The 10,454-nt window shown below is 43.8% G+C and overlaps 1 protein-coding gene across 1 annotated transcript; it reads left to right on the top strand.

Annotated features, from left to right (window-relative positions):
- Nucleotides 1-418: 418 nt before the first annotated feature.
- On the top strand, nucleotides 419-10,454 carry LOC139286708 (transmembrane and coiled-coil domain protein 3-like). Its single transcript, XM_070907605.1, has 4 exons — nucleotides 419-523; nucleotides 8,593-9,572; nucleotides 9,809-9,944; nucleotides 10,149-10,454. The coding sequence occupies exons 1-4, from the start codon at nucleotides 458-460 to the stop codon at nucleotides 10,452-10,454; spliced, it is 1,488 nt and encodes a 495-aa protein (XP_070763706.1). The 5' UTR covers nucleotides 419-457.

Genomic DNA, 10,454 nt, shown 5'->3' with positions numbered 1-10,454 from the left:
TATCTATTATTACATTTCAGACACTTTTAATTTGAGAGTCATTTATTATAAGTCACGATAAACTTAGACCACACTTTAAACCATTGTGGCCAAATTGTGGGAGTATAATTATTTAAGAAATTCCTTTTGATCACAAACTAAGTACGTTTACCACTGATGGGCACGTGTGTTGAAAGAGTTAACCCCTCCTCGCGCAGCTCAGCCACCCTGCAGAGAGAAAGAGGCGGAGTTTGGGTTCACACATAGTTTTTGTATGTTGAAGAGGGCAGCCAGTGTGTGTCAGTGTGTGTGTGTGTGTGTGTGTGTGAGGGGCAAAGAGAGAGAGAGAGAGAGAGAGAGAGAGAAAGAAAGAAACGGGGCTAAACATGGATACGAGATCAGGCGTGAGTTGTGAACTAGACCTGGTTCTGAACTGAAGAACTACCAGCCCCTAACTGACCACCAACACGGGATTATTATGCCCAGCGCCAACGTGTCCGTGCGAAGTTTATCCGAAGTAGAGAAATACCTCGGCAGCCGGATGGTGAGTGTATTTTGCAGCATCGTTGTGTCATAAACGGCAGGTCCCGTACTGTACCAGCGGTACATTGTTGTCTGTTGATCTCCACGTCATGTGAAACCAACAGCTGCGCCGTTTTAAAGCTGCACAGTTCTCCTAACAAAGAGCTTGTAACCCTGTGATGCATTTAGGGACGTGTTTGTGGAGGTGTTGTAGTGGAACAAAGATGTCTTGAAGTATCACTGTAAACTGTTGTAGTACTGAGTACTACGCGGTCAATATCATGATCGGGATATAATGGGTGTGTGCACATATTTGACGAAATCCAAACAATAATCTTTCTGCTGCTTTACATCGAAATTAGGTCTGAAATTGACAATTGATTTTCATATCGATTAATCTGACCTCCATTCAATTTATTGTTTGGTCTATAACATGTAATCAAATAGTGAAAAATGGCCACCACAAGTTCCCAGAGCCCAAGTAGATGTGTTCGTCTTTCTTTTTTTTTTTTTAAGTTGCCTGTTTTGTTCAACCATCAGTCCAAAACCTAAAAGATTTCCAGCTCAAGAAACATGCAAAATATTCCCATGTGGGTATTCCCAAGTTTGATTCAGTGAATTTTGGGGATTTGGGCTTAAAAAAATATGCAAATGACTAATCAATCAATCAACTACATGTTTCAGCTCTAATCGAAATTAGGACACATTTGTCAGATTAATACAGAGCTACACAGAGTGACTAAGAAAGATATAAATCCCTGTACATTGTAATCCAGTAGTCCTGTAATAAATACTTGTTTTGTTTTGAACTGAAACAGGTGGTTTTGATGATTTCTTTATGCTGTAGTTTGTAGGAATGTTGTATTGGACTGCAGATGTTTGTAGTATGTGTCCTCCTCCAACCAAACAAGATGGACGAAGTGTTTCACTTCCAATACAAAAACAATGAAGTCCAATACAACGGCAGCACAGCAAAGTACAGCCTCAAATTGTTCCATAAAATTTGGTCAATACATAAACAACTACAGTAATAGTAATACTGCTGAGCTACTGAATTACATTTCCTCTTATAGGTGTTTCTGTTTTTGTGGTCACTCAATGACTCAATACCTGACGTATGTAGTGGTGGTGCCCATCTCATGGTAACCATTTTTCTTATGCTGACATTTAGGATATACAGAACCATAGCAGATAGACAGGTGGAAGGACCTTCTCTGAAATAAAAGCTATTTTATATTACGATTTTCTGAAAATATAATACATAGACAGATTCTTACAGTCTAATAATTGTATGTGAAATCTGTGTAAATACTGGTAATGTTCTGGAAACGTTAATTCTATGGCTACAGCAAAGAGGGGATTAAAATCACGTAGGGAAATGTCAGAGCATATCTTATTTTATGCCTTTACACAGACATGTAGTATTGACCTCAAGTCAAGGCCATCAATTATATTTCTATAGCCTAAATCACAAATTTGCCTGAAAGAGCTTTACAATCTGTACACACAACATGCAATGCCCTCTATCGTTAAACCATTGACAAGGATAAGAAAAATCCCCAAAACCTTCAACCTTACAGTAACAGGTTTTGGGGAAAACCACCCAATTACTTGATAATGTAAATGTCAGACGTTCAGAAAAATCCCCTAAAGGCTGTGACAGCTCAACGTGAATATGCGTTTAAGGCCAGGTGCTCTCAGTCACAGTGACACACAGGAGAGGAATGCTCTGTCAACTGTGAGTCTTGTGCAATCAGAAAGTCAGTCAGGTATCGTGCAACAGTTTGTTTCTCTTCTCCGTTTATGCATGAGCCTTCAGGCCTGCCACTATTGTCACCTACAGTCATTACAGGGTGGAGCACGACTCCTTGATCTACCCATCAGTGGGATCATCCTTAATTGAGCTCTGGCAGGTCTTCTTCAGCCTGTTTAGCTCTTATTTAAACTTCCCTGCTGCCCTGCGAGCAATTGCAGGTACTTTAGATTACAATGTAACACTAACTCTTCTAAATTAATGCAATCAATAACATTTCCCCTGGAGTAGAGCTTGAAAGAATCGTACACAAATAATTTCAGCCAGCTTCTCAAGTAAGCAATTAAGGCGGTTGTGGGCTAACCACAAACACAATCTAACGGAACAACAAATCTGACGATTTGGTTGGTTCATCATCACTGGACTGCGTAATTATGCTTTTCCTCCTTTTGTTGGCCGCAGATGACATTCCAGTTTTGTTTCTCAAAAAGCCATTGTGCTGCAGATGTAGTGAGTTAGAGGCCAAAGATGATGCAACACCTCAGTTTGAGTGGCTTGTTGTCTTTAGCCCTCACTGGATGGCGGCTCTGTAGAGGTTTGGTGCCTTTTCTCAGTGACATGTCTGTCCTCACATGAACCTTGTGCTTTACCTGTAGTGGTTCTCTAATGCTCATGTCACCAGGCAAAAGGCAGACACATTAGCCATCACATCAGTAGCAACCTTTTAATGGGCTGTTCTGAATGTTGTGAATCATAAAATGGCAACTATTGTCCTTTTTTTTAGGTCTATTATGTTTTTCACAGCTAATGAGGTGCTTGACTCTCCACCAATCCTGCTGCGTCATCAGCTCTATTCACTCTCTCACATTGAATATAGCTGCATATTTATCTTAATTGAATCCCATTCAATGCTCTCCCAGTCCACGGGGGCAAGCAGACGCTGGGAGTGTTAATGGGCTATTGATTTAGTCTTGGACAGCTTGTCTATGAGATAATAGCAAATACGTCTTGAGCAATTCATTCCACTGACCTCCCGGACGTTAGTCATTCAGGAAACTCAAGACTTCAAACTCTCTTGCTAGCTATTTTTGTTTTCCGCTTTTATACTGATGAGTCGTACTGTTTGGCCTGTAAAGAAAGGTTTTGCAATCAAAGTGTGGCCACATAGGCAGCTGTGGGATGCAGATGAGAGGAGGAGGAGGAGGAGGAGGAGGAGGATGTTGGGTCAGCTTTCTGACTACAATCAAAGATGTGCTCCCTGTCGCTCTCCCTGTCCCCCTCCCTGGTTTTCTATCCCGTTCCCCTGTGTGAGCTCTGAGTGGGAGAGAGTGTCTGTAGCCATGAGGATCAGCTGGAGGGAATACCAATAAGGACTGCAGGCTTCTTCCCCTCTGTGGCTCTGTTCTCTGCTGAAGGGACGGTTTTGTTCCATCTCAATGAGTGTGGCAACTCTCTCGCACTGTGTGTGTGTGTTTATTTGGATTGCACAGAGGCAATGACAGCGAGAACGCTAAATAAATGCCACACTATGCACCACACACCACAGCCTCATCATTTTGATCCAATTTCTTCAGATCGCTGCAAACACCTGTGCTTGTGTCTGCCTTTCTGCATGACCTGACCTTACGTTGTGAACTGATGGTTTAACCAGATTACCGCTGCGGTTGTGAGTACTTACAAACATTACTTGTAACAGGGACAATGCATTCCTGTTTGCATAAGAAAAAGTCTGTGGTTTTAATAACGTTGCCCCCCAACAGGGAGGGACAGCGAGTTTAGCAAGAAACAGGCTCAGTTTCTGTATGTTCTGCTAATCTGAACCAGTGCTTATTCCACTAATACTGCTGAGTATTTTGTGCACATTCATCCAATTCTAAATTATTGGTGTGTTTTCACCTCACTCCAGTTCAGGACGTAGATGTTAAATTGCTGCTTTGCTGCCTGTTTTTTTTCTGGTGCTGCAGTGGTCAGATGAGCATAAGGTTTGTTTTTGCATGAAAAATTGAATCACTAACTAGATCATTGATCCAAGAGAGAGCACACTGCAGTGCAAGATAAGCAGCATCTGCCGCCCCCCCCCCCCGACTTTCCCCCCAAAATACAGCTACGATTTGGGAGGATTTCTCAAGCAGAACAACACACAGCTCTTCCTTGTTGGGTTAAGATTGAGGCTAATGCAGTTGGATCTCTATGTTATGCTGTCTTGCGAGGTCGGAGCATATTAAATGGGTCATGGTGTTGGACAGACGCTGTATGTATGTAGGACAGCGTGGGGGGACAGAGGGCTCATACAGGGCTGAGGTGTGAGGGAGGCACCCTGGGGGCACAGAGGGCTCCTGTAAATCCTGTTGGTGGACATGATGATGATTGGGATGATGTGTGCTGCTGTGCCATGTTTGGGAACATCCTCCCTTTGTTCTATTCCTGTCCTCTAATCTCTTTTCTGTTTCGTTTTTTTCGTTTCTGTTTTGTCTCCCACTTTCTGTCTGTCTCTCTTCTTCTGCTCTACTGACACACTAATATAAATGGGTGAGTCAAGCAGCAGTGGGCGTATGCCTGGCTTGTTAATTTCAAAGACAACATTTTCTCACATTGATAGTGATAAACCAAATTGTAAGCATATGATCGGACAGATGGGTCTCACACGGCCCAGCTTTTAAATCCAAGTAATAATCACATAGTCAGCGAGCGCAAGTAGAGTCCATCATGTTGTTCAAGGACACCAATACTGGTCACCTGGTTGTAGATGGGAACACCATCTCTCGCTGTCTCCAGCCGTCCCCAAAGACCTCCAATCCTCGCCCTGTTTCACCTCAACAACCCCTGGAGAACGCCTGCATAAGTGTTTGGGAGAAACGGAGTGAAAAGTAGGGCAGCTCCTCAGCAAATTTGGGAGGACATTTTCATCAGCATGAGGCTAATTCATTTAGCAGAACCACTCATCCAGAGAGACCCTCAGATTGCTCGAGCGTTGATTAATCAGCGTGGGTAGAAATCTTGAGTAGCAGCAGCAGCAGCAGCAGCAGCAGCAGCAGCAGCGGTGGTGGAAATAGGTTTATTAAACTGAGATGGTACAATTTTTGTAGAATCTCTTATCAGGAAATAGTCAGATGTCATACTCGTTTTTGGGTTCTCATGTGTGTAAAAACATCTGGGTTGTGTTATTCGTGTTATTTGAGCTGCTCTCATGAATCAGGCCTCATCCTGCCAAAAGTCATCTTGTTTTTATAAGAATAAAGCTTAGGCCCCTCATTCCAGCTGTGTAATACAATTGTGGCTTGACATTCACTACTCCAGGTGCGTGAGTGTGAATATGGAATTTGTATCGATACTCTTTCCAAACTTCTCCCACTCCTGTCAAGCTCTGCTTCTGCTGCAGGCCTCAGCAGCGATCCATCAATGGTTGCCAGGTCACAATTTGATCTATTTTACGCTCATCCTGTATCTATGATACAACGCCTTGAAGCAATAAACTTACACTTCTGTGCTCTGTGTTTGGCCCCTAATGCTACAGGAGACAATATTGAACATTTCAGAGTTAAGGCTGTTGGTGGGAGAGTGCCTGAGGAGCTAGCTTAGTTCCAGTACTGCAGAAATAGCATGCAGTCCGAGCTGTCCGGTCGAACAGGCAGCTCTTTGTGTTTGTTGTTTGAAAACTGAAAAGACTCGGTAATATGAGCAACCTACACAGCTCTACACAGAGCAGCCTGCCCTACACTTCCTCTTGAAGGAGGATATTAAGCTCCTCTTTCTTTTGTATGACAAACAGGTTTGACAAAAGAGCAGCATATGTGTGAACCTGACTGTTATGACTGAAGATATATTGCGTGCAGCCTGGAAGGAGCAGGATTGTGATTGGGCGCAGGGCTCCTCAGGCTATACGTCAGGCCAGTGAATCCATATGCAGTAGCTCGCTCATCAGAGTCCTGGACAGATCAGAGGTAGGACGTGACAAAGTGTGCTCTTTTCTCTGTAAACAAAGAGTCCTGTGTTCAAGAAGGACAGATGCCAGAGAGGGGGGAGAGATTGAGATGAGGACAGAGGCTGAAATGATCCGGGCATGCTTGTAGAAAGAAGCGTGGCATTCTCTACACACACTATACATAAATAAGTATTTATTATGTATGTACAGAATAGTTCTAGACACAGTAATAATAAAACTACATTTTTATGAACATGTACAAACAAGACTAGGGTTTACAGCCATGCTAGAAGATCGTTGAAGCTGTGCTTAGCCACAGCAGTGCTTTGAGGTAAATGCTAATGCTAGTGCATGCTGATGTTTAGCAGGTATATTGTTGACCATGTTTACCACCTTAGCTTAGCGTGTCAGCATACTAACATTTGCTAATTGGTGCTAAACAAAAACTTATTAGGATAAAAGTTATTAGGATTCATCCTCTGGGGAACACAAATACCTTTGCAAAATAAAGCCTCTTTCACACACAGTCCCTGGTAAATTACTGGAACAACCTTTCAGGCACTGCTAGTGATTTTCACTATTCACACATGCAACTACATTCAAGAACATTTCCGTCTTGTGCCTTTTCACACATTGCCACGACGTGTGAAAAGTGTGGATGGGGCAAGGCCGAATGTACGTGTACGCGGCGGAAGACGTCTCTCTTTTTTATTTTCAGGAACATGGTTGTTAGTTGTTGAGATATTTCAGTTTGGACAAAAGTGGTGGACAGACAGACAGACATTGCTGCTAGCATGGCTAAAAACAAGTATAAAGCAGTTTCTGTGTTGCACATTATGGTGAAGTCACATTCTCGTAGTAAATGGAGATGTCAGAGATGTCACACCAAATTCTTGCTCACTGTATCGTCCTCACAAACACGTTTGACTAGTTGAGTGTGAGGTCATGGTGGCAACAGCAAATAAATGGGAATGCACATGTGTAATTAGATAACTGAAATACAACTGGTTTGAATGAGTAATAGTCCTGCTGAATGTGTTTTTGTTTGTCTAAGTGTCTGCTAAAAGTTATTCAGTGTACGTCTTGTCATACTCAGTCACCCTATTACTGGTAAACTGTCTCTTGAGTTCCATCTGACAGTCATGTGTCGAGGAGTGTCAGCGTACGTGGTGAACTCTAGATGCATTACTCAATTGTGAAGGTACTTAGCTTGCAATATGTAACCATTACGTGGTGATGTGGAAATGCTAAGCAGGATTGAGCCTTAAGTCTGCTTGAGTTGGCTGTGATCTGTTTATTTGCTTGAAACTAGCAGTGTTACATTTGTGAAGGATTAGTGCAGCTTTGTGCAGCCCATAGTGCTTGTTGTACAACACTTCGTATTAGGCTTTATCAGCTTACACCTCCTATCATTACATTGGTGCTGTGTTGTGATCAACTTGCAAGATTTGGTGGCTTGTTAGGCCACCGTTACATTGCAGTGCCCCAGCATTACACTTGAAGTGACACTTCTGTTCTAAAAATGCTGCTCCGAAACCTAATTAAATTCTGTCTTCGCTGCTTTTCTCAGTTTCCTCTTTATGGAAATTCTTCAGGCGTCCTGCTATAGTTAAACATGCTTACTTAAACCATATATCACTTCCTCAAACTCAAGAGTTCTGTGCTCGACAGTTTCTGACTGATGTGTCAGTAGTTCCCTGATTGTAATGTTGAGCCTCTGTCAGGAAAATGGTAATTCACTGTAAAAATAGGGGACAATGTCTGGAAAAGGGATTTCCTGAGCCTTGTGGCCTCGTGCGACATTATTACTGACCTACATTAGATGTGCACGCTCCACTTCTTTCACACACATTAATAGCTGTTATCTGAATTTTGTCATCTGTGTGCTATACATAAACAAACAGGATTAAATTCTGGCTTTAAAATGCAACAGATGTGCCAAATAAGAGCATTACATACACACCCAGATGGTCTCGCAGTGGCAATAGCAAAAAGCTGAATAGAGCAGAGGCTATGTTCATTGTGCTGCAGTGTTACTTGCCCAAACGTACGCTGCCTGTAGTTGTACACACATGTAGTTTTGCGATACAATTGTAGATTATAATGGACAGATTAAAGAAGTTCACCTTCATTTTACCTTCCAATAGGTGGTTTGAATTAGCAAACCAGTCTCTATGAAGAATCTGGTGATTTAAAATGAAATACTGTATCATAACCAAGAGGAATGATAGCCAAAACTAGAAGAGGACCATATTTTCTTGTTCGAAATGGAATGAAATTTTCCCTTAGGCTCTCATTTGTAATGCATAAAACTGGAAGCCTAATCAGACAAATTTCCATTGTAAAAGATCATCCTTGCACATTCTCCATATCTAATACTGTATCTGCATCTGATCTTTGTTTCTCCTCCTTGTAGGACCGGAGTACCGAGGCTAGTTTTATGAGCATCCCTGTGTCGATGCGTCGGGGTTCTTCAGAGAACAATCTGGACCTGGATCTGAGTGATGGAGGTCCTGGTCCTGCTCTGGGCTTCGAGGTCCAGCGTAGTCGTTCTTGCTTGGACAACCTCCAGCAGAAGATATTGAAAGTCACAGAGCAGCTGAAGATTGAGCAGACGGCCAGGGACGAGAACGTAGCAGAGTACCTGAAGCTGGTGAACAGTGCGGACAAGCAGCAGGTGGGGCGCATCAAGCAGGTGTTTGAGAAGAAGAACCAGAAGTCGGCTCAAAACATTTCCCAAATGCAGAAGAAGCTGGAGCAGTACCATCGAAAGATGAAAGACAATGAAATCCACCACAGCCCTTCCCCTCACCCGTCCTCTGTCAAACACAGCACCATACCCAGGGTGTCTCCCAGAGAGCTGCTGAGGGATATGACTGGCAGTGGCCGACACCCGACCATGGACAAGATCAAGACCATCGGACCAGGAGTTTCCCTCTCCCCTCCTTTCTTCTTCAGCAAGCCACGCGAGTTCGCCAACCTTATCAGGAACAAGTTTGGCAGTGCTGACAACATCGCCCACCTCAAGACCAGTCTGGATGCTTCCCCGCCGCTGCCCACTGACAGTGCAGGAAAAGGGCTGAGTAGCAGCACCTCTATGGTGGGCAAGCCCAAGTATCCCAGTGATGATGAGTGCTCCTCAGGGAGTGCTTCCATTTCAGCAGACAGTAATGGGAATCCAGCGGGGGCAGGAGTGTCAGGGGGGCAGGCACAGGGTCAGGGTCTGAGCCAGCAGGCCGGGGGAGACGGCCAGAGCAGACTGGCCCTGAGTCTGGAAGAGGTGAGGGAGATCAAAGACACCCAGAGCCAGCTGGAGGAGGATATGGAGGAGCTAAAGTCTCAGTTCAAGCGAGAGTACGGCATCATCAGCCAAACACTGCAGGAGGAGAGATACAGGTATATTTGTATTACCTAATGCTTTATTGTCTTTACATAATACAGCACCAGGCCGAATGTCTAATGTTATGTCTATTCTCAGGTTGAGAATAGACATAGTTACTGTTCATCTAAAAATGTAAACAACCATAGCACTTAGAGAATTAGGAGATAAGTATTTACTAAATACAAATAATGCAGAAGCACTTCATTTATAATAAACTAATATTTCTGCATCCTCTTGCATGGGCTTTCAGGTATGAACGTTTGGAAGACCAACTAAATGACCTGACAGAGCTTCACCAACATGAGATGGCCGATCTGAAGCAGGAACTGGCCAGCATCGAGGAGAGGGTGGCCTACCAGGCTCATGAAAGGGCCAGGGACATACAAGTATGCAATAGTGAATCTGTTATATAGCGGTACTTGACTTGGAAACAGCAGACCATGTAGCTTACCTGTGTGTCATTGGGGTGAGGTATGAGCAGGCAGGTCAGAAAGGAGTGAGTAAGTTGAATTGAAATATAGATTGAAAAATGTCCTTTTAGCCACCCAGGAATCATTCAGACCCTCAAAGTCTCTCTCCATCTTTCTCAGGAGGCTCTGGAGTCGTGTCAGACGCGAGTGTCCAAGCTGGAGCTCCAGCAGCAGCAGCAGCAGCAGACGGTGCAGCTCGAGAGCCGTGACGCCCGAGTGTTGCTGGGGAAGAGCATCAACATCATGCTGGCCATCATCACCGTCATCCTGGTGTGTGTCTCCACTGCTGCCAAGTTTGCTGCTCCACTGATGAGGAGCCGGTACCATGTGGTAGCTACCTTCCTGGGAGTTTGTTTTTTGACCATGTTCTGGAAGAACTGGGACCGTTTACAGTATACCATAGACAGATTGCTGGTGCCCGCCTGA

This window comes from Enoplosus armatus, chromosome 6 (genome assembly GCF_043641665.1).
Source record: "Enoplosus armatus isolate fEnoArm2 chromosome 6, fEnoArm2.hap1, whole genome shotgun sequence".
In the NCBI taxonomy this organism is placed as follows: domain Eukaryota; kingdom Metazoa; phylum Chordata; class Actinopteri; order Centrarchiformes; family Enoplosidae; genus Enoplosus; species Enoplosus armatus.
Note: the sequence above shows the minus strand (reverse complement) of the source record. Positions and strands in the feature narration are given on the sequence as shown.

Excerpts from the sequence above, each read along its gene's own strand:
- LOC139286708 (XM_070907605.1), top strand. The coding sequence starts at position 458 with ATGCCCAGCGCCAACGTGTCCGTGCGAAGTTTATCCGAAGTAGAGAAA. Across the intron at positions 524-8,592 it reads AATACCTCGGCAGCCGGATG|GACCGGAGTACCGAGGCTAG; the intron begins GTGAGTGTATTT and ends TCCTCCTTGTAG. Across the intron at positions 9,945-10,148 it reads AAAGGGCCAGGGACATACAA|GAGGCTCTGGAGTCGTGTCA; the intron begins GTATGCAATAGT and ends CATCTTTCTCAG.